The sequence below is a fragment of the Mesocricetus auratus genome, unplaced genomic scaffold, assembly GCF_017639785.1.
Source record: "Mesocricetus auratus isolate SY011 unplaced genomic scaffold, BCM_Maur_2.0 Super-Scaffold_100010, whole genome shotgun sequence".
Classification (NCBI taxonomy): Eukaryota; Metazoa; Chordata; class Mammalia; order Rodentia; family Cricetidae; genus Mesocricetus; species Mesocricetus auratus.
The window spans coordinates 20534640-20559074 of NW_024429194.1; the positions used below are offsets into that span (position 1 = coordinate 20534640).

At 50.1% G+C, this 24435-nt stretch overlaps 1 protein-coding gene across 10 annotated transcripts in view; it reads right to left on the reverse strand.

Moving 5' to 3' along the window:
- The window catches only part of Agap1 (ArfGAP with GTPase domain, ankyrin repeat and PH domain 1), a 452310-nt gene that overhangs the window by 255370 nt on the left and 172505 nt on the right, over nt 1-24435 (reverse strand). For all 10 annotated transcript variants that reach the window (XM_040753059.1, XM_040753060.1, XM_040753061.1 and 7 more), the window contains 3 exons: nt 18726-18811; nt 15477-15618; nt 11744-11878 (listed from right to left, as the gene is read on the reverse strand). In XM_040753059.1, the coding sequence (XP_040608993.1) occupies nt 11744-11878; nt 15477-15618; nt 18726-18811 (363 nt within the window). The remainder of the gene's footprint in view (nt 1-11743; nt 11879-15476; nt 15619-18725; nt 18812-24435) is intronic.

Consider the following 24435-nt stretch of genomic DNA (forward strand, 5'->3'; position numbering starts at 1 on the left):
TTTCTTTCTTCCTTTCTTTCTAAGACTTATTTATTATACAGTGTTCTGTCTGCATATGTCCCTGAAGGTCAGAAGAGGGCACCAGATCTCATTACAGATGGTTGTGAGCCATCATATGGTTGCTGGGAATTGAACTCAGGACCTCTGGAAGAGCAGCCAGTGCCCTTAACCTCTGAGTCATGTCTGCAGCCCGGCAGCCCAGGTTTCTGCTGATCACACCTGAACCCATGCAAGGCAGGAAACTCAAGGCTAAGCAAAGGGCAGCCCTGGCTGTGACAGCACTGCCACCTAGTGGCCTGCACTTGACTCATCTGGAATAACCAAGGAGCAACTAGGGCTGTTTTGACAGCCCCAGAGGACACACTACAAGGAACAAGCCGAGATAAAGCAGCAGAAGCCAGGTGAGGCCAAGACAAGCCCCAAACCAAATGCTACCACCTTGCTGGAGCTGACTGTGTAACCAATGGCTTGAGACAGCTGTCATTTGAAATCCACAGCAGAATGGCAACCAACCATCCTCAAGAAGCCGTGATTTCTCCAGCTACTGACTCTCTTCTGACTAATGGACTATTCGGTGAATACATAACTTATACATGGCCTAACAACAGAGGCCAGTGCGATGGAGAATCCTGGAGCCAGACGTGTCAGTGAGGCAATTTATGACAGTGTGAACTCTGGCAGGTACCTGACCTTCCAATGCCTCGCAGGAGCACACAGTATGGGCGTCAGCTGGTAGACATGAGACAGCCCGGCAGAGACGACGTGGGATGGCATGCAGAATAACTGTGGTCCCTGCATACACACCGGGCAGGCACCTGCCACCACCCCCTCCCCGCACCAGGCTTCGGCAAGTGCTGAAACAAGTACACTATGGCCTCCAAAGTAAGAGCTTGGACCCTGTCCAGCTCAGCAGTCCTGGCTCCAGAAGTGAGACCTGAGACGGGGGAAACTCGGAAGACACTTCCGTAGACACTAGTACACCGCTGGGACCTGCCGGGGACAGAGAAGATTCAGAAGACGAAGCATGGCCTCCCCGGGCGTGCTGGAGCAGTGAGATGTGGGACTAGAGCATGCAGACTCTCGGGACTGAAGGCTGGCCTCCGCCCAGGAGGTGGCCTCCGACTACAGCTGTATCACAAAGCCCTCTGGATGAGTGGGAAGAAGGTGTTGAAATGAAATGTGAATCCACACAGGGTGGATGAAGTGGGCACGGGGGTGGGGGATGGGGGGGTGGGCATCAAATGGAGACAGGGCTGCCTAGTGGTCTAACTTAGCTATCAGAACAGGGAGCTACCATCTCTAGGGGGCCAAGGTACCCAGAGTCACTGAGACACCCAAGCCCTGGCCTAGCATACAAGTCTGAGTTGGAAGAACCCTGAGAGCCCTGGTGAACCATGGTGGGAGGCAGAGGGCATCCACAAACCCACCGCCCATATGTAACAAATGCAAATGTTCCCCTGCTGTCCAGCTCTGCACGTGTCCAGGGAATCCATCGGGCCTCGGCACCTCTGCCTTGGGCATGAGGGTAAAAACCCTTCCCAAGAACGTGTCGCGCATGACCACTAGGTCACACTCAGAAAAGGTGTGAAAAGGTGTATGTGTCCCAGTCTGTGAGGCCAAGGCCACCAGTGGTTAGGACAGGGTCTCACAGGGCAGGAGGTGGGTACAGGTGTCGCATTCTCCCCTGCAGACGCTGCTGAAGCAGGCACCGGTGCAGGGCGCTGCAGCCTGCTGATGGGTGTTGAGTGTGCTTCTCATCTGAACACAAGCTGCCCTGTCCTACAAGGGGGCGGCGATTGTGGACAGGGAGAGAGGGAGCCAGGAAGGACTCTCACGGCTGCACACTGCTTCTCTGTGGTGGCTCTCGCCTGCTATTCTAGGGCCTCGGCAGCTGTTACGCTCACTTCCCTGCCAGCCCCGGACCATCTGCAGCGGGGCCACTGGCGTAAATGTGCTGAGAGCAGGCGCTGCCAGCTGGGCTAAGATGACCACAGCCCAATCTTTTCTCTTTGCTGCTTCCGATGGTGGAGAAAGCAGAAGTGGATCTGGGCAGCGGAAAGGCTGGTGGAGCAGGACTCTGGAAGGAGGCTCCGAGCTGGAGCTGGCACCTGCTATAGGCAGGGCTTGGCCAGCTGCACCAGGACTCCGGGATAGAGGAAGTCATGGCAGTTTCATGCAAATGAGCACCAAGTGTAATCCTGGAAGGGAGGTGGCTGTGCCCAGATAGGGAGAGGTGTCTTGGCGCCAGGGACGGCCTTCTCTAAAGAGGATCACAGAGACTGAAGAAAGTCCATCCAGGGGCGGCGGTAAACCATCAGTGTCGGTGTTGGGCACTGGCCTCCGGTCCCCTGAAAGAGCATAGTGCTCCTAACTGGTGCCATGTCTCCAGCACCAAGTGCAGTCATCATAAAATGTTAGGCTAGGACCGTAGCTCGGGTTTTAAAGTGCTTGCCTGGCATACACAAGGCGCTGGCTTCCAACCCAGAACCACATGAGCCAGGTGCGGTGGCACATGTAACCCTAACGCTCAGGAGGCAGAGGCAGGAGGATGAAAGGTTCAAGGACAGCCATATATAGAGCTGAGGCCAGTCTGGAGACAGGAGAACCTCTCTCAAATAAACTAAAAGTATTATGTCTAGTGGTGGGTTCAGAAACCATTTTTATTGGTGTTTTTATTATTTTTCCTAACGTATTTTAGTTGGAAAAGTGCCACAATATTTCAAAGCAGATACAAAATACACACCAATCTACTGAAATCTAGTTTTACTAGAAATAAACGTGAATTTTGGCTTTGAAAGATGTAAGGACATCAGCAGAGAGTAAAGTCTTCTTGCCTCCTGGGGCCAAAGAGTCATTCATGTGCCAATCAGTCCGCCTCTGCCGGCATTGCCCAGCGACCAATGGCACAGTGTGGGGTGGCACGTGGCTCAGGGGCTATTCACACAGTAGGCTTTTAAAACCGACCCCCATTCTGCAAGTGGTGTTTTGCAGCGGCTGCATTGGCTGCCTGCTGAAGGGCTGCCTTTATAAATCACTTCATTCCTCAATACTTCCCAACAGCCCCGACCTTGCACCGCGGCACCAACTGAAACGACAGTTTGGAGGACGGAAGATGAGTCAGCGAGGCTCTGCGATCTCTCCTGCTTGAGTGTGACTTTAAACGAAAGTTTTAAACTCTATTATCGTAGCACGTGCTTGTGTGTATGCATGATGTGGGCTGGGTGAGTCTGCATGTATGACAGACAGCACCTGTGTGGAGGCCAGGGGGCAACTCTGCAGACTGTCCCCTTCTTCCTTTAGGTGGGCTCCAGGGATCGAACTCAGGATCATCAGGTCGAGTTTGTGCAGCAAGCCCCTTTCCTCAGCAAGCCATCTCTCCAGCCCCTAAAGCCCAACTTTTAAAAACATGTCAGTATTCTCCACCATGACAGCAAAAGAGAATCCAGACTGAGAATATTCTATGTAAGTGCTTCTGGCACCCCTAGTGGCAGCTCACTAGATTACAAAGGCACTGGATCCTGCCTGCACTCCTTGAAGATTTTGTGAATAAACTGCCTGTGTAGGTAGGTGGAAACAGTCTGCATGCTGGCTATAGCCAGTTAGTTCAAGAACTCAGGGTGTTAAAATATTCCGATTATATGAAACACAAAGAACTTGAAGCATTTTGGTTCACTACCAGGTAAGATCTTAACAACAGTGGGTTAAGGACATGGTTCTGGTAATGGGCTTGCCTAGCTTGTCAGAGGACCTGGGCTTGAGCCCAGCACTGCAAAAGGTGAGTAACTGAATACATAGCCAAGAGCCAAGGTAACACTAAAGCCACAATACAGAGTTGAAAGCGCCTGTTCTGCCACTGAGCACGCACGCCCATGGCGCCACCTGCTCACCTAAGGAGGAGGGGAAGCCAAACAGGACCTTGGGTCTCTCTACCTCTGAAAGCCACCCACCCATTCTGTAAGTCAGGCAAGAAGGGAATTCATACAGTAAGACTGTGATTTTGAAATGACAAAATCTTGGTGCAAAGATGGGGGTGTTTCCCAGTATGGTAGCAGTGGCATTTGTATTTTCTTACTATTGACATGATTTTAAATATAAGGGGATGTCTGAGATTTGAGACCGGAAACTCACAATCTGCACTTGGACACAGCTGACACCGAAGACGGACGTGATGTGACACAGTGCGGGGCTGCGGGCATCCCTCACGGTGCGATGACAGGACGTGAGTTTCACCACCGTCTCTGCTATGCCCTGGCTCGGGGCTGAAAATGCCTCGGAGAGCCTGGACATCTCCCATTGGGCAAAGCCCAGGTCTGAACTAAGGTACACCAGCCACCTGCGCTTGGTGAAAGGGGCCAGCACACAAGGGAGCTGTGATTGAGACAGGGCTGGCACCTGGAAAAGCCAGGTGCAAGCGAGGCCTCATCCATGTGCACTCCTTGCTGTACCCTTCTGGGAAGTGAGCCCCCAGCTGGCCGTGGAGTGAGTTTTTTTCTCCTGGGTTGTCAAGATGACTCCGCACAGAAAAGCAGTTGCTGAATGACAACCTGAATTTGGTTCCCAGATCCCATGGAAAGCTGTCCTCTGACCTCCATATGTATCTCAGCATTTGTCTCCTGACCTCCCCCTCCCCAAATAACAATATAAGCAATTTTTAGGTCTTTGCTCTTCACTGCAATGACATGCTGGAGACGGATGTCCCAAACATGGAAGAGCAAGGTCTAACTGGATGCTTCCAGTGTGGTGGGGAGATGCTTTAGTGTCTGAGGAACACTGCTGTGGGCAAAGGAGGAGGGGGTGAAGCCATGGTCACTGTCACAGCCACAGTGCTAAGACAGCTGTGCTAGGGGCTCTGGCTGAGACGGACCTAGCCCTTCTCTGGCTAGCTGTGTGTATGGAAAGGAAGCGGTTCCAGGGCTGCTGGAGTCAACACCAGGGACAACACGGGGAGCACTGTCTCTGAGGCTGTCCCTCTTACCTCCTCCAGGGACAGCTGGAGGCAGCACACCACTTCTGGGCGCGCAGGTGAACTCCAAAGCTCCCAGCTATAAGCAGGCTTGGGGACCAGGCCTGGACACACTCTGGGCAACCTCTTTAGGAGCAGGAGGTCGACGTGTGCCAAACACACCTTTCCCACCTAAGCCACTGACTGCTGCCTCTTATAAGCACAACTGGTGGTGGGAAATTAACTGATTTTCCTATTAAGGAAAGACTTATGTAAAACAGTACTTGAATTATCTTTTTGTCTATAAGCCATATGAAGACAAACAATGTGGACAGACACACAGAAAGACAGCTGCAGGAGGAAACCTAGATGTGCACAAGCTCCAAGAAGGCTGTTGGATACCAAGGATTAGTGGCTCAAGCCTGTGATCCCAATGCTCAGAGCCCTGAAATAGAAAGGATGAAGTTCAAAGCCAGCCTGGACTAGAGAGTGAGACCAAAGCCAGCCCAGACTACAGATGAGCACATGAGATAGGGAGGCCCGATCTCAAGAAAACAAAACAAGGCTTAAATTTGCAAGTCTATAATTCAACAAGTCCCCAGTTCTCACTTCTGGCGGGGGGGGGAAGGTAGGGGGCAGCGGGGTGGGGAGCTATGGTGGGAGGTGAGCCTTCTGGGAAAGAGTGCCACACACCAAAACCACTGATTCTGCAAAGAGATGAGCAGAGCAGGAAAACAACAGCATGTAGGAGGAGACCATAGGTGTCCTACTGTAGGGAGAGATCACGTACTCACAGCACTGACCACCAAAGCAAAGACTAGCAATCACTGCCTCTGTCAAGCAGGTGACAGGCGCCTGCATACACACCCTGCCTTAGAAGGAATTGCCGCTGAGTGTTCACACCCATGACGAGGTTTTCATTCCCATGGCTCATATCTCACACACCTTGTGGTTTCTAACTTGGGGGACAATGAACCATATCTCCCTACGCTCCTGTTCAGAGCTTTACGGTATACTTCTCTTTGGGACAAATGAGTGTGGTTTGCTTTGCTTGAATCAGGGAACAATGGAATAGCTGTTTGCACACCGTGCCAATGGTTCTACCCTAAATAGTCACACTCACCCCAGAATCCAGAGCTCACCTTTTGGGGATACCAGTCATCTACTCCAAGCACCCCAACTCTTGGAATCAACACCTGGCCAGGATCACTCTGTGTCACAGAAGAAACCGTCGTTTTAAACACTTCCCAGCTTAGGTGGTCAGCATGAGGGTCACAGTTACTCCTCCTCTGTGAACTGGGCAAGCAGAGCGCTGCCCATCAAGCATTTGTAGACTGTGCCTTAATGAACGAAGAGCATTCAGAACACAAGGGAAGAAGACTGTACCAATCACAAGACTTCAAACGAGTGGGACGCATCAGCTACAGATTGTGACGGCTCCTGACTGTCCTAGTTAAGTGACATTTCCTTATTCTTTTGATCATCACCTCCATGGAGGGCTAAATAGGTCAAAAAGCACATCACTGTTCAATCATTTTAAAAACATTAGGAAGAGCAGAGCGCCACAGCATTATGAACAGATTATGAACAAAAATAAAAGCCATTTGTATGCATTAATGATACATCAAGCTAATTCAAGCTGGCGAAAGTCATTAGGGGAAAATCCTGGGGCAAAACATGGTACTGATGCCAAGGCACAGACTTGGATTAAAATAACCATTTTCTATGTCATTGATAAAATTAATTCTATGAGCCTGGGATGAGTCTTAACATGAAAATCAAAACAGAGAGCAGTCGCTAATAGTGTGCTTAATGATCTAATTCTGGCAGCGTGAGAGTTGACACAGACATTTCTGCAGATACAAGCATCCGTGTACAGAGCTTTTCCCAGAAGAGGCACAGCATGAAGAATTCCAGACAAGTGTATGAAACTGTCAGGACAGACCATGGCCTCCATTTCTATATAGCCCTCCATGCAATCAAACAAAAAGGTGCATTTGTCTTTGTTTGCCTGCAACAGGACTCTCTGTCTTCCTACTGTGTGCCACTGCAGCACATGCTGGGGATGGTGAGCTTGCTAGGAGGAAAGGTTGATGTGGGCCCACGGTCTCAGAGCTGTACCCATGGTTAACTGGGCTTGTTGCTCTACCCTCAGACGAGGCTGGCACATACCTCTGGGAGCAGGTACTGAGCCACGTGACTAGAACGGGAATGAAAGCAGAAGGTACCATTGTCTCCTCACCTTCCCTTCCTGAAGCCCTCTTACCAGGCCCCAGCCCCAAAGGTTCCATTTCCCCAGCAGTAAAACTGAAGGCCAAGGTGTTAACACAGGGCCACCTCCGGGACACTTCAGATCCAAAGACAGACAGAAAATACCTTTCCTCAAGAGAGACCCAAGACAAGATGTGAGGCTCACAAGCATGTGACAGCCAGAGGAGGTTACACAGTAAGATCTGGGTTGATGCCCAGAATCACACAGAGGAGGCATAGTGGCTCGCGCCTGTAATTCCAGCATTTGAGAGGTGGCGGGAACAGGAGTTAAAGTTCACCCTCAGTTACACAGTCCACTCAAAGGCGGCCCTGACTACATGAGACCCTATCTCCAAAAGGAAGAAAAGAAACATGGGGTTTCAGACCTGACCTAAATCATTAAGGCAGCAGCTGTGGTCTGGACCACAGACATTAGCAATCATTACAACAAGACCCACCGAAACATGTCCATTTGCATGGCCGACTTTAGACAAACCAGCTAATAAGCTAAGGAATGAATTCTTTTTTTTTTGGTTTTTTCGAGACAGGGTTTCTCTGTATTATTTTTGGAGGCTGTCCTGAAACTCGCTCTATAGACCAGGCAAATCCTCCTGCCTCTGCCTCCTGAGTGCTGGGATTAAAGACATGTGCCACCAACGCCTGGCAGGAGTGAATTCTTTAAAAGGCGGTTCTCTGAGCCCACGGAACAATCCAATGGACCAGAGATAAAAACGGCAGGTCTGATAAAAATGGCCATATTCATGACTGAAATAACTTGGCCTGCTCAAGAATAATCATCTCAAACAAACCCCAACTCACCCTGGAAAAGTTCAGTGTCACTTGAACTAATTTCATCTTAACATAAGCCTATTTACAGAGTGCATCAGAAGCTCCACCAAATGTGTGGCTCGTCCAAGGGCATGAGCTTGATTAGAGCACACCATGGATGTGGAGATTTTGGAATAATCCCCCCCCAAAACTATTCAAGGTTTTTTCCCCCTTTTCATTTTTGAAGTCTCTGAATATCTGTTTTATACACAAAAGCTAATGTTTTAGTGTTGGTACTAATTATTCAGTCTGTGGTTGAACCCTCTGATATAAGGCTACTCTAGGCTGGGGAATTTACTGTCTGATAAAAACGGTCACTATAAAACATGTATGTATGGAAGGGCTGGAGAGGTGGCTCAGTGGATAAGAACACTGGCCTCTGAACCCATGTTTAATCCTCGTTACCTATGTGGTAGCACATAGCCATCTGTAACTATAGTTCAAGTGGATCTGAAACCTTCCTTTGGTCCCTGCAGACCAGGCATGGAAACGGCACACAGACATACAATACCCACACAGAGAACATTAAAAATTAATTAAATCACATATGCACAAGCTGCAGCAGAGAGAGAAGAGAGGGCCACCTGACCTATTAAGCTTTCTCCCACCAGACATGAGCAGGAGACCTTTCCATCTGAGGAGGGCTCCTGAGCCCATGGGACTGCCTGGAGACAGCCTGCTGATTCTCATTTCTGTCAGATTGTACTGTATGAGGTGCCATGACAACAGCCAGAGAAACTGTTGGCAGTGACAACAGGTGGCCACCACTCATCTTAGGAAGCATCTGAGCAGGCTGCCTGGCTAACTCTAGAGCTGAAACATGCTTTCTCTGGCTCTCTGCCCACTCCAGCCGTGTACAGCAGCATTGAGCCTCACTCTTGCGCAGTTCTGAGACCCCTTTAACCAAGTGTCACTGGAACATCAGACCTACCCCGTCCTGCCCCACCACAAAGTCAATCCTTACTGTTGTTTAGGAGACTGCAGGTCCAGCTATGACAAGTCCAAGAGTCTTTAACAAGTTTCAACACTTGTTAAAGGATCAGTGATCATCGTGGGGGGCAGGAGAACTAGGGGTAACATGGAAAAGTGCAAGCAGGTGCCAGAAGTACCAGCTTTGTGGGACGCCAGAGGCATCATGTGACACTGGGAGCAGATGCCTTTGTGTGAGGAACAGGTCTGCCCTCCTTCACCAGAACCAAAGAGAGTATGTTAACAGGGCCGGGCTCATTCGTTCCCCTTTCCAATTATATTCAATGTCTCAAACACTTCCAGATAATCTATGGCTGGCTGGCTGCCTTGCTTCCAAAGATGAAAAATATTACTTGAATGTATGCTTTTGCCAAAACATTTAGTTTTTCATAAACAAAGGAGAAAACCAACAGTAACAGAAATAACTAAGTAATAACCCCTCTGCCTCCCAAATGAGGATGCAGCTGACTACAAGAAAGGATTATGCAGCGTGAGTGACAGTTCTGAAACAGTGCTAACAAAGGCCTATGGCACCAGTGTAACAAAATGGCCGGATTTTGTCTCAGGCCCAGACAAGAACCTGCACTGATGCTCCAACCCGTGTCATCACAACACAGCTGCCCTGCTCTGGGAGCCTCAGCAACCAGGACAGGGAGGCTGCAGATGTGTGATAGGAGCCTGTGTGTACCAGGATCTCAAGTTTGCGCGAGCAATAGATGTAAGGTAAGCTGAGGCCTCCTACGTACCCCACAACCAGGAAGAGGCAGGTGAGCTCTCTCAACCAGTATTTTCATATAGGTGAGCTGTCACCAGGCAGGGACAGAGGTAACAGAACGACTAAGCACCGCTTTCCCAAACAGTGACTGAAGCATAAATGAAACCTTGCTAGGATGGCGGAGTTAAATTAGAGAACTGTCGCACACTTTCCCAGAATAAGGACACGCTGATAGATGCTTGTCAGCCACCAGGAATGACAGGTATCAGCCCGCAAAGGAAGCCCTGGCAAGTGAGAGTCAGGACCCTACCAACGGTGTCCAGAACCTTCTGATCTATAGAAGCAGGCAGTCAGATAGGTCTGCCTGTGACCCTGTCAGGGCTTTCCAGTCCTTCAGTCAACGTGGTCAGCTCACACAGGCGCCTGGGCCACGCCGACAGTGAATGTGAACTCTCATGTCAGAGTTCACGCCTTGGAAAGACCACAAGTGTTTACTTGCTTCATCTTTCCAGCTCTCTGGTTACTGAGGAACAGCCTAGCCCAGTGCAGCTCATGCCATGAGGGGGACAGCAGGGCGGCTGCAAGCACGTGCTGCAGACAGAGGTGCCTGAGGAGGCCCAGGATGCATGGGAATGGGGAAGGAAAGGCAGGGCCCAGAGGCGCCATGCTGGTTCTCAGGGCATCTTCGGCTTCTGTGGATCTGGCCCCAGGAAGGACAAAAGGCAGAGTGAGACAGAAGGAACGGAACAGGACCGTGTGCCAGAAAAGAGGTCACTGTCTGTGAGGCAGAGACTGCAAAGTTCTGGAAGAGCCTGGCTGCCGCAGGAGGGGGCAGAATACAAACACGGAAATGTGGCATGCTGCTCAAATCTTTTACAATAGAAAGAGATGGTCTCCACAATCTCAGCTGGAGAGTCCATGGGATATCCCAGGTCATCTGGTCAAATATCCCAAAATTATAGTTTCTGCTTTCTGACTGGGTATCATGTGGCCTAGGCTAGCCTCAAACTTGAAATATAGCTAAATTCCTGGTCCCCCTGTCTCTACCTCCAAGTGCTGAAGTTACAATGACATGCCGCCATACCTAGTTTATGTAGTGCTGGGGGTTGATCTTAGGACCTTCAAGCATGTTACACAGGCATTCTGCTGGGTAAACTAAACTCGTGGCCCCAGCTCCCGGACCATACCACGGGCAGCGAGTTTTCTTCAGGGCTTTTGATATTTATGCTTCTGTAAGGATCCAAGCCTACCCCAGTCTGCTCCCTGCCAACCTCCAACAAGGGGACAGAAGTGGCTTACCACATGTAGATTTAGACCAAAGGGCTTCAAACTGACTCCTGCCAACAGCTGCCAGGGCTAGGAACTTTCCTGGAGTCCCCGCCTAAGACCTCAACTCTAAGCCCACTTTTTCTCCAGAACTTCTAGTCCCTGAGGCTAGAGGTCATCCTTTCCTTCTGTCCTGTTTTACAGACAGGTTTTTCATAACCTACAGTTGGCATCACCATGAGTGACATGAATATGCCCCCCCTTCCCCCCGTGGTAGGGCCAGAAGCTCCTGCGGGAGCATTAGCCCCACCCCGGATTCCACTTTCCTAGAGGTGGGCAGGCAGTAACAATCCAGTAAGATAAGGCAGCTCCTCAGGCTGGCTGTGCTCTTAGTCCCCGGTTTTAACTTTACTTTCCCAGGTTCAAAGTTTACTCTTTCAGTTTAATTTCCCCTGGGCCAAGTGTCAAATGCTTAACCTTCAAGACAGAGCCTGAGTAAGAACAAGCAGTTACAGCCATGACTCTGCATACGGTGGGGTTGCGGAGCCCTTAGGAGCTCCTCATCTGTGCAGAGCAGACTGCACAGTGTGACCCACCCGCATATGCTCTGAAAGGGCAACTAGGAACTGCCCCAGGCCCCAACACCGGTGCCTCCGCACTGCATGGTGGGCTTCTGTCTCCCCACCCGCGAATGACGATTCGTCCAGAGCGGGGGACTCTGTGTGTCACTCTGTATGTCTCAGAGTCCTTGCAGTCACAAGCTGGGCATTTACCGTCCTGGAAGACCCGCTCCACGTTGAGCCCATAGGTGGCGCATGTCTCGTAGTACGTGCAGCGCTTCAGGTCGTTGGAGAGCTTCCGTGCCCTGGCATCATCGATGACCCTCGGGTTAGTGGAACTTATGGCATCTGCGACAGACAAGGGCAGGGAGCTCGTCAGTGGCTGCTTCCCACAATTCAAGAGCCCATGTGGCTCAGACCTGCCCCACAGCCGGTTGCTTTCTGCAGTTCTGGGGTTCCCTGCAACTCAAAGCCCATTACAGCCCCTGCAGATTACATTTCTCCCAAAAACTGAAATTCTGAAAATAGTTCACCCCAAAATAATAAGCTAGGTATAGAATGGTGGGAGCAAGAAGGCCCATACTTGTCCTGACGTTTGGGAGGATTGAATTCAAGACCAGCCTAGAGACCCACAAACCTATCCTTTAGGCTCACTTCTTGTTGTGTCTCAAAAAAAAAAAAAAAACAATAATAACAAAAAAAACCAAACAACAAAAAAACAAAAACAATGTGTGATTTTGGACATGCAGTGTCCATGTGACAATACTGTCCCCAACAGAGATCCCTTAGATACAGTCCACGTGAGAATACTTCATCGGTCTTGCAGGACAAGTAAGTGTACCAACATTTAACTTACAAGGAGGGAAAGCGGTCCCTTATAAAGGTCTAAACATTCCTTTAAGAAACAGAAAGGAAAACCATTAGAAACCACCATTTCTCAAAGCCTGTGTCTAATTTGGGAAGCACAGGCCATGGGGGCCCCACCTCATTCACATTCTATCCAGCCTGGGACCCCAACAATCCTGCAGCGGCTGCACCCACAGATGGATGTGTGTCACAGAGGTGCCTCTGGGCCTGCAGCTCGGCTCAGCTCTACCTGGCCCCATCTCGCACCCACTTTAACTTGGCAATTTTCCTAACCTGCTTCTCCTTCCATTTGCAAGTCTTTGGGGGTAGAGCTGGCCTAATGAGCACTGAGGGGAGGGACCCCTCGCTCGCCATGTGTCCCTGCTGTGAACAGGCATAGCATCCATCCCTGTCTTAGAAGGTACAGTGAGCTCAGCAGGCCTCCCAGCACTGGCCTCCTGCAGGCTAGGTGCCCCTAAGGGTGAACTGCTCTTCAGTCCTTTCTTACACCTTAACAACCTCTGGCCTCTAAAACCCCATCCCCCAGCCAGCAGAAAAGAAACCTCAGATACCTTCTCATGTCACCTGAGCAGCCTCACTGCCTATGTCCCTAGTGGTGGCACAGATGTCTCGGGAGCCCTGTGTGCACGCAGCACACGGGTACTGACAGCAAATCACAGGGAAGCCACTCACAGTCAAGCTTCCTGGCATAGGTGCCCTGTGTCTCTTAGCCCATCACTAGCAAGGTCTAAGCAGGGCCTGAGAACAACTGGTCCCACATTGACATATCAGAGGTAAAAAGAACCCTCAATCAAGGTCAGGTCCTGTGTCCACAGACTGACCCTTGACACATGACTACATGCCTTCAACCCATTCCTCACTCTACCCTCCCATGCCTGGGCTCATACTCCACTTCTTCACCAACGGAAACAAACACTAGTGTGCAGAGAAAATGCAGCAATCAGATCTGTTCTTTCCAGCCCAGCTGTGAGCAGGAGTCACTGAGAGTCCACTGGGGAAAGCATCGTCTCAGATGCAGATGAGAGTCCACTGGGGAAAGCGTCGTCTCAGATGCAGATGAGAGTCCACTGGGGAAAGCATCGTCTCAGATGCAGATGAGAGTCCACTGGGAAAGCGTCGTCTCAGATGCAGATGAGAGTCCACTGGGGAAAGCATCGTCTCAGATGCAGATGAGAGTCCACTGGGGAAAGCGTCGTCTCAGATGCAGGTCCACAAGGTCCTTAAGACACCAGACCAGCTGCTGGGAATTGCTGGGCCAGCCAAGGAGAAGCACTCATTCAGAATTCCTCTCTCCTGCTCCAAGCCAGCTGTGGGGAAATCCTGCCTGGGAGATGACTGGCCATTTGAAGACCTCCAGAGCAGGAACCTGAGCCATGCCGCACAATGCCATCTTCCTTAGGTACACAAACGCACAGACGTTCCAGTCCCTTCCATGGGATGGTACGATTCTTGAATAGGACCTGGATTATCTGTCTGCATACTTCTCTGGGTTACTTGAGATGTATGTATGGTCTCGTGCACTGTGTACAACACAAGTTCAGTGTTGTTGACTTCTTAAAAATCACTTTCTTCCCCACCCCCAACGCACTCTTCAGATAGGGTCTCACTGTGTATCCCTAGCTGGCCTGGAAGTTGCTACAAAGACCTTGAACTTATGAGATCCACCACAGTGCCTCTATTAGAGGCATGGGCCTCCACACCAGGGGTTGCAAATTTGAGACAGTTTAATTCTGTAGCCCTGTCTAGCCTTTCATGGCTATTGGTCTTTTTCAACCTCCCTAGTGCCAGGATTACAGGTGTGCACCACCACACACATTTTAAACCTCTGTGGCTGGGCCTCATGAAAACAGAAGGGCTGACTTCTCTACAGTAAGAACCAAGGCACTACCTCCAGGTGACCAGCAGAGGGAGCTAAAGGAACAAAGATGTCTTCTTTTTGCTTTTAGGTTGGGTTGAGCTGCAGGTTTCAGAAGCAAGTCACTGCATGCACCAAAACAGAAATAGTGTTCTCCATGAAAATATAACGCTATTATTTAACAAGTAGCAAACGGAGGACATACAGTCTGTCCATTAATACACTGCTTCTCAAACTCTGCCCAGAGTCTTGACTGCACTTAACTGGTAAACACCAGATTTACCAGTTCTAAGAGTAATGGAATATGCCATTCTGTAAATCTGTCTCTTATTGGTTGTTGAATAAAGCACTGTTGGCCAATAGGGAAGCAAGACAGGTAGGTACTAGGAGTGGAGAAAGATTCTGGGAAAGAGACACAGAGAGTGATGATGTAGATCGCCAGAGTAAGAGGTCCGGACCCTTTGCTCCGGTAAGAGAAATACTCAGATTAACAATTATGGGGTAAATACTTAAGTCAGAGCTAGCCAGTAAGAAACAAGTAAGGCCAACAGCTTCATAATTAATATAGCATCCTGTGTGTTATTTGGGGGTTCAGGCAGCTCAGCAGGGCCCAGGTGACTGGCAAGGAAGACTATACACAAGAGAAATAACAAAAGCAGTTAAAAATTAAGAAAAACCAAAAAGGATACTACACTTTTGCTTACAATCTTGGCTGGACTCCAGTGGCCGGCTTATGAGAGCAAGTCTTTGACCAGGAGTGAGAGCTGTGTGACAAGCACCTTATTAAGGAGCCATGTTTCAAGTGACACTGAAGACCATCAAAAGTAGAGCCCCAGCTTCCCCGTACTGTGAATGAGCTACTGGGTAGAGGAGAGACCACGAGGACACGGGAAACAGAAAGGGCGAGGCAAAGCTCAGCTGTGTGTCAGCGCTAGTACTAACTGAAAAGGGTACTGAAGGTCACAATATATCAGATATTTAATAAAAATAATCAAGATTAAAAGGTGTCTACTGCAAAAGGCAACTAAAGCATTATAATGTAGAAAGCACAGGAGAGTAGGTCTTCCTAAAGCCCCTGGGCTGTTGTGTGGGACTGGGCAGATTTCTGTCTGAGGTTGACTGGCTTCTCCATTGAACCAATCAGGAAACGCCTCAGTCACCAGTTCCAGCTTTAAGGCCATTTCCCAACCCCTTCGAAATCACCGGTGCAGGACTGGCACTCACCCTGGGTCCCCACCAGCACCAGTGGAATCTCGCTGGTGTTCCTGTAGTTGGCCATTCGGCTGTAGTAATGGTAGACAGTCTGGAAACTGATCTCATCCTCCAGGCTGAAGACAAAGATGACCGCATCCACCCACATGGCGAACTGCAGAGAGAAGAATGGAGAGGGAGCAGCTGAGGGGGGCTCAGGAGGAGGAGTGAGGCCACACCTCTGTGAGTGCCAGGGGTCCCCTAGGCTGTGTCTGCTGCCTGACCTCTGCTGCTATGCACTGTGGCTAGGTCCCTGAAGTCTTCCATATGTACATGGGAATGGAGCATCCTGCTCCCCATGTTTCCCCCAGGGCCCTTCCCTTTCTGAGACCCCAGTCCTGTTGTCTCCCTGTGGTCACTGTGATCCCAAGTGTCCACCCTCTGTCCTGACTGATCCTGCAGACAGAAGGCTCCCCATCTGGGGACCGGCATGGGGGGTGGGGCAGTTCCACCCAGCCTCCTCAGAACCTAAGAAAGACTTAGTGGACTGGAGGCTGTGGTCGCACAGTCTGCTTAAAACTGTCCCGGTGCCCACACTGTCCACCACAGAGACAGACGTGCCTTTTCCAGTGAGTTCCTGGTACAGCAGAGGTTGAGCTGCCACGAAACTCATTCAGCTCCCTGCTGGGAAATTACTATTTATTTTTAGCAAAGTTAAGAGGGGAGCTGTAAGGTTCATCTATACCCAGTTCTCCTATGTCAGCTCCCTAGGGAGGGTGAAGCCCAAGGAGTGGGGCTCCCTGCAGGGCCCAGCGCCCACTCTCACAGAAGCTGGCGTGACAGCTTCAAGATACTGTCTGAGTCTGGTACTAAACACCCTTCTTTACACGTGTAAACAGACAAGAGAGCCCCTTCTCCAGAAGAAGCTTATCCTAGGTAAGTACTTATGGCAAGGCAGGGCTCCCAATTCATCATTGTGCACAAGTGTGTGTGTGTGTGTGTGTGTGTGTGTGTGTGTGAGAGAGAGAGAGAGAGAGAGAAACAACAAGCCATATTTATTTAAATGTGGAATATTTACACAAAAGCCTTAAACCCTCATGTCGAATGCTGCATACACAAGTTCAAATGACCTCAGGGCAAAGCTTTCTTGAGGCAGACCTGCAGACACATCCCAGTCCCGTGTACAGGGCAGGGCGGTGGACGCATAGGAAGCCTGGGGTCCATCTGACAGGGTGCCTTTCTCTTCTCCCTGCCAGGAGGGGAGCCTTTACCTCGGTGATGGTAATGTCAACAGCCCACTTGACAAACCTATGATCTCCTAGGACACCGGCCTCTGACCTATGGGGACTCTGTTGATCACAACTGAGATGGAAGCCATACCCACTCTGGGCAGAATCACTCCCTACGTGTAGGTCCCAGACCGTTTAAAACGGAGTGCATCAGCTCCCTGCTTCCTGCCCTTGACTGTGGATGCCATGTGACTCCCTCTTTCAAGTTCCCTGCTGCCCTGACTTTGCCTGAAATAATGGACTACACCCTGGAATCCTGGTCTAGATAAACCCTCGCTCTACTAAGTTACATTGTCAGTGAATTTTATCACAACAGGAAAAGCAACTAAGACACAGTCTCCTTCCCGAAGTGGAAAATGGAAGGCCTTGCCCTGAACAGCAGCACAGGAGGAGGGCTAAGCTGCCCCAGGGGAGATGGCAGCCCCTCACTTGAAATCTGGAACAAGTGCACCTCTATGCAGAGGAGAACAAGTCCTCTCCCTCTGTGCACTCACGCTGGCACGCTCTCCCTCTTTCTCTCTCTCTCTGCTCCCCTCATCATTTTTCCTCTTTTCTAAAGGCTTCTGCATCAGAAAATTGCAATTTTGGAAAGCAAGAAACAGCAAAGGACAATAGAATAGCAGTTTCTGCATGACCCTAAGTTAATAGTAGTAACAATTAAAAAACAAAACAATAAAAAAACCACCTTATCAATTTCTTTTATGAGGCCACTGCCTTCAGGTTGTCTATTTAAGGATGTATAACAATGCAAAGAACTCTACCCATGGCTCTGCCATGATGTTCCATGGAGAAGAAGCCTTTAACCAGGAGAAGTGTGGGCTAAATTCCATCTAAGAAGAGTCGACACTAGGAGCAAGAGGTGTGTCCCTTCTCAGGGAACCCACATTGAGAACCCTTCTTATAGCAGAACACACTCCTCATATGCCAAGCCAAGGGAAGAGGAGAGATTTTGCCTTTGGGTGGCACTGGTCAGAAGCCAAAGGGGGCTGTGGTCCAGCAGCAGGTGGTAAGTGTAGGGGGAGCATGTCATCTAACCGCTATGCAACCAACATTTCCCCTCTCAATGTGCCTTCATGATTCTTTTTTTCTTACAATCAAGTCTACATGTGATGGTTCACGTCAATTTGACAGAATCTGGAATCATGTGGGAGATGGTCTCTGGCCGTATCTGTCGGTGATTACCTTGTCTGAGTTGAGGCGTGAAGACACGCCCACTGTGGGCAGCACCATTCCCTGGCTGAGATCCTGGACTGGACAAGTGGAGAAAGGGGCCTGAGCAGCGCCCCCCCCCCCATCATCACTCTCCGCTTCCCGAAGGTGGATGGAGCGTGACCAGCTGCTTCAGCCTCCTGCCATCTGGACTTCTGGTCATGATGGACTGACTGCTCTTCAACTGTGAGCTAAAATTAACCCTTTCTCTCTTAAGTTGCTTTTCACAGGGCATTTTATCACAGCATCAGCAAAAGAAGCTACTGTATCAATCATATTAAAGGGAGATAATTCCATCTCAGTATCTCTGACTGCTCCTCTAAGTGCTTTTCATCGCTTCACTGGGAGCACTGTCCAAGGCGCTGCTGTTACAGTGCTGGGAATGCAGCGACTCACAGCGTTTCCAATGGGTACTCGGGTCTTCAGTAACATCTGCCTCAGTCACCACTGCGTGTAATCCAACTTTTACCAGGACAGATGTTCAAGACAGAAATGAGGTCTGCGCTAGCTGGGTGTGAGCTGTCCTTAGGTCTCAGCTCTTTTCACGAACTAGAAGATCTTGGTGTCAGGAAAACAATAAGCCAGACAAAAGTCGTGTCTTATCTTCCTAGATATTTTCCAAGGGAATCACAGTACACTGCAAACCAGTGTTCAGCGGGGACTGACATGGGCCAAGAAGACTCAAACATCATGAGTTTCTAAATCCCCTTATTCTAACACTTGACGTTTCTAGTTCATCAAAGAGCAAAAGACAGTCTGGATTGGATGTGCATGCAGTACTCACCTGTGCCTCCGGGGGACCCCCTTCATCCCTAATCAGCAGCAGATAACTCTGTCCGTCAACCACAATCTCCTTCTTGAACCTGCCACCTGCCACACACAAAACACACGGTTACAGAAGGAATCAGAGGGCGGGGGGCAGACAGACACGGGCTTCTCTTGCGGAAAAATACACTCTAGGCCAGGTGGCCACTGGGGGCTAGCTGGCTGGGAGAACGGAGTGGATTTTAGATGTCTCCCACAAGCGCTGCATTTTTAGAACTGAAGTCTGATTGAACATTTGTTTAAGAACACATGCTCCCTTCTGGTTAGAAGGCTCGGCCTCCAGTTGCAATGCCAGGAACCCTGGCTGAGGAGCACAGACTTTTCATGCAGAACTTAATGCATGAATGGACAGATTCTCACCCACTGTCAATGGGCGAGGGCGGGCTCTCAAAACCCAGAAATGCTTTTTCATGCTTAGCAGCACCTGAGAACCTGCATTCTCCTCAAGGGAAACCCAGTGCTTGGGAGGAAAACATAGAACAACATGAGGATGGTGTCTCCGGAGTCACAGGTCACAGTTAGGGAAGGATGCCCGACTACTACACACGTTAGACAAAGCTACCAATGGAACTGCACAGTCGAGACAGCGGTGCAGCCAACTGACAAGCAGGTTAGAGACCACACGGGGTTAGCGAGAAGCCGCCTGGGGCCCTGCAGGGATGTCGGGACAAAGGGAAGAAAGACTGGCAGAGGGAGGCCCGAAAGTGGCCCCAAACACACCCAGGACGGGACCCTGAGGTCTGCACAGTGGAGACATGGAACCTCCCAAGACAAACTGCTCCGAGTCCCCTCTGGTCACTCTCACAAGGGCTTCTGTCTTACTGTGGGGTATGCATCGGCTCCTGGTCCTCTATGTAGATGCTTCACAGGAACCCCAACGAACCCACTGAACTCCAAGCAAATCTGCAAGAACCTTCCAGAACCACTTCTGCCCTAACCTCGGGTCTGGGTCACTTCATCTCCCATAAAACTGCATAATTACATTTCCACACCAAGTCAAAGTATCCAAGACCTTCATTAAATAAGTAGTTACTGAGGCCAAGGGGGACTGGCTGTCCTTCCCACACAAGCATACAAATTGTGAACACACACATACACACACACACACACACACACACACACACACACACACACACACACCAGCCCTCTCTCCTTTTGTGTGCACCTAACCCAACTGACTTAACAAGGGATTCTGCTTGCCTTTGCTGACTTCCAACTCATTCAATGACAGAACACAATGAACCCTTCCAACACAGCAGCACACAGACACACACTCGCGCTGGGATCTCCCATCCTGAAAAGCAAAGCAGAATCCCAGCAAAGGGTCAGGTGGAGATGTACTGTGTAAGCAGGGACAAAACAGCTGCCCCCTAACAAGCTTTCAAACGTGCTCCATGGGCATGTCAAAGTCACAGGAGAACTCTGCGACTTCAGGTACCCAAATCAGATTCTTCAGCTAGAAGAGAGACGGCATCCCCTTCTCAGAAGGACTTCTGTCATAGCTGACACAGAGCAGACACCCCAAGTACAACGGCTGAAAGCTCAGCTGTACCCACACTCTACCACCATTGCCGAATCTGTCTAAACCGGGGCTCCCTCCACCTGAGTGACCCCAGCAAGAAAATGGCAAGGACGCCATAGCGGTGGGAAAAAGTAGAGTGTCACCAAAAGTGGTGTGGGCGCCACTGGCTGGCACGGCTACTGCTAATATTCACAACTTCAGCCAGGGGTCAGTCCGCACATGCCTTGAGAGGACATACCAAACAGTCAAAACTTGCTCACAGAGAAGAATGCACACAAACTGAGGTAGCTGTCCGTGTTACTTCCTTGATTTTACTTTTGAAATAAGATATAGGGGATCTGATGTTTCTTGATGAAACAGATGAAGTCAAACTTCAAAGGAAAAAGTGATGTTTGCAAAGCAACTTGCTATTCTTGGGAAAACCTCTTCCTTCCTACCCTGGACCTAGAGATCAGGCTTGGCACACTCACCAGGGCCTGGGGAAAGCAGAATTTGTGTGGAGATTTAAAAATCTTCCCCACGATCCTCTGAGTCTAGCTTTAAAGATACCTGAGTGCTGTATAGCCCAATTGCCCGAGAAACCATCTCTGTGGGTCACGGTAGCTAGTGGGCAAGCCTGAGACACGCTCTTAAGGCGTTGTACTCACAAGAGGAGGTGTGCATGTGGGGTGACCTAAGTGTCTCCAAGTAGGACACAGGATGCTTCTTTCTGGGTTTGGCTGGGACAGTGGTCCCTCCAGGGGTGGGGCTGGCCTCGTGGGACTTTGCCTATGTCCTATCCTCACCCCAGAAGTGCCACCCAGTCATCCCAGCAGCCCCTGCCCCGTGCCCATGGAGGTAAACTTCAGGGCTGGATCTACGTGAAGCTTCCCTGTCTGGACTCATGCTCCTGTCCCCATTAGGACATTGTCTCCACAGCAAGAGGCAAAGAATGGGACCTGAGAGGCTCCACCTCTCCAGACATAAGCACAGACTCTCTCCAGTGACCCTCCCTCCAGCAGATACCCCACACAGCGCCCTGTCTGCTCCCTTGGACCCTGCCATGAGAGAAGCCTCTAGATGGCTGAAATGCACAGAACCCTCCCAGGGCTCCCCCTGCTTTACAGAAGGCTGGCTTCACAGGTGTCAGGAGACCAAGTGAAGGACTTTCAGAAACACCCCACCACTTCCAAGATACGACACACAAAATCCCTATTTCAATGCTCACCCAAGAACACCCATGGGAGCACACTTGTGTGAAGGCTCCAGAATTTCAGCAAACTCAGGAAACACAAGCCAACTATAGGGAACTGGCCCGAACCCAGAAGTTTAACAATGAGGTAATCCATCCAGGGACCTGGGAATGAAGACTCTGAGAAAGCAGTCCATGATTAAACGGGACACTCCCACCACTTGGTGACTCTGCTGAACAGACGCACCTGCGTCCAATGAAACCAGGCCTAGTAAACTACCAAAACAACACAGGACACTGTCCTCTACCATTTCCTAAAGAGGGAAGTGTCATCAGCCAGAGGCTTGGGCCTGGCTGGCATCTCTGCTCTAAGGCTGAATCCCAAGTGGGAAATGCTACAAACGGAGTTCCAGAGATAACAACAGCTGGAGTTGGGAACTATTTGCCCAGGCTCCATCAGCAGAGCACCCTTGATCTGAATATCTGACGTTTTTCTGAGAATTAGAAGTATTGTAGATCCTGGGATACTTTGGATTTTTGGTTTCATTGTTCACTTCCAAAAATTTCAGGATATTACCAAATTCCAATTTCACTTTTAACATCAATTTGTTTTTAATAGAATCTAAATGCTATCTTTGCCCAGGGGTCATGCAAATCTTCTCAGCTTTGCCAACTTTAGTGTATGTGCTGCCAACATACATGCAAGTACTTTATATAGATTTAAAGTGTCTGTCTGATATCTAAATTCCAAATTATTCTCTTACAGGTCTACTTTGTCCAACCACACTTTGCTAGCACCATGGCTGGCCTATGAAGCTGTCCCAAGAATGACTACCGACTTTCTCTGACTATTGGTTATGATCACCTAACATGACATTGTACCAAGGTCGTGCATTTTAAAAGGAGTCACCACCTCCACCCTCTCTGGCACCCTACGTCACCCCATCTGTGTGTGCAGGCCCACCCTGAAACTCAGAGCCCCACACAGTTGCCTCTCAGGCTGGGAGCTGAGATGATGGTGCAGCCATGTTCTCTGGCATTACAGCACACTTTTAAAGGTCTGATTAGGGGTGTTTCTCGCCACCCAACCTCAGCCAATTTCAAGGTGACTATTCTGAGACTTTCACTGCAGGAACCGGCTCCAAATCTGGGGCATCACATGCCAGATAACTGGGTTCCTCCTGTTTCAGCACACACTGGGAGGGGCTGCCACGGTTTATTCCTCTCGCATGCTGGGCCAGGGTCCCATCTCTGTCCAGTCCTGCTTTAAGGGGTAAAAATAAGAGTAAGTGGAATTTTCCAATTCCAAAAAAGGAGCTGCCTGGAGTACGCACAGATGTCTGCCGTCCCTGTTTCAGCAGTCTCAATATTTGGGCCGAAAGCTATTACAGTATCTCAACAGCTCTCCAAGCCACGAAGAGTGAGGACGATGACAAGTGCCTTCTCAAACTGACATCGCCAAGTATCACAACAGTTATTCCCCACAACTGTCTTGTGACACATTCATCAAAGGCAAGCCCAGGGCCTCTTAGGAGCCATTTCCACACTAAGGTACAGAGAGACCTTCCCTCAGGCAGCCTGCAGGAAAGCCAGAGCTTTGGATTCCCCAACCGTCCACTCGTGCGCGTGAACACCAAGTTCCACGTGACCCTAACGTGATCCTGGCTGCAATCGGGTCAGGAGCCTGCGTGCCATTCTCCTTACTCTTGGGCTGATGTGGAATTGCAGGGAGCTGAGGCAGCCTGTGCCCACTCCACACCCAGTGGTTCCAGCTCAAAACCACACCTGCGCCTCAGAGAGCAGAGGACAGACCCCTCAGAAACCATCAGCTCTTATTGGTGCTGACCGTCTGATTCTGTGTACACACTAAGGGCCTTTGTGGGGCCACTGGGAGGGTGCATTCTCACAGCTGAGCCTAACCCAGTGACCCCTGCAGCAGGTGCCAGCTGGCTCAGAGCCTTGATCCTGACAAGGGAGAAAGAACAGGAATAGATGGTGCTAGGTCTCCTCCTGCCTCCATTTAGAAGAACCGCTTCTAAGAAGATAACTTTCTTTTCCCCTCAGCTTCATGATAAAGCAGGAAACATCCCTGCGAGCATCGTAGTCTCCTTGTTATCATCTAAGCAAAGGGGACTGAGAGGCGCTGAGGGCTGCAGGCCTCTGGGTCCTCCCTAAGGGAGCATGAAACAAACTGAAGCACAGATGTGCCAAACTCCATTAAAAACGAATGCGGCTTTTAAAAACTACGTTGTCGGGACTTTATGAGATTGGGGCTTTGGAAAAGTTTAGTACTGTGATATTTAAAAGGAATTTTTGACCACATAGTATTTTTACAGTGGGAACACAGGTTATTGGTAACACACTAATTTATAAAACTTAACCAAAACAGATTTCCTCTGCCATGCTTTTAAAGCTTACGGTGGGAAATGAAAAATGACAACGGGCGATTGTGAGTGAATGAGGCACTAACCAGGGAGCCTGCTCAGGGTCTCTGTGGGTGGGACGCCGCGGGAGGAGGCTGGTCTAAGGGGACTTCACTTAAGTTCATGTCAGAGGAAAAAAGGACGGGGAAGGAGAGGGGCGTCTCAGTCCAAGCCGGGCTGGCTCATCGGGACTCCATGGGGAATGAACTGACTCCTCCGTTCCTGGAAGGGGCGAGGAAGGAAGGGGCAGCATGAGAAGGACCAGCAGGCCAGCAGGGGCAAAGCTGTGGGAATGACCAGAGGGCCCACTGAAGAAATAGAGCCCTCTCCCACACTGGCTCCTAGAAGTGAACCTAACAAAGGCTGCCACTTGCATACATAATGCCTATTCCCCCAGCTCTCTGAGGAAAAGGCGGTGACCCTCCACGCCCAGAAACACGTGATGGATGCTGGGAGAGGGCCGTCAGCAAATGCACAGGGGTAGCAGGCCTCTGGTCCCTAACAAAGAGAGAGCTACCTTCCTGGGGAGGCAAATAGAGAGGCAGACAAGACA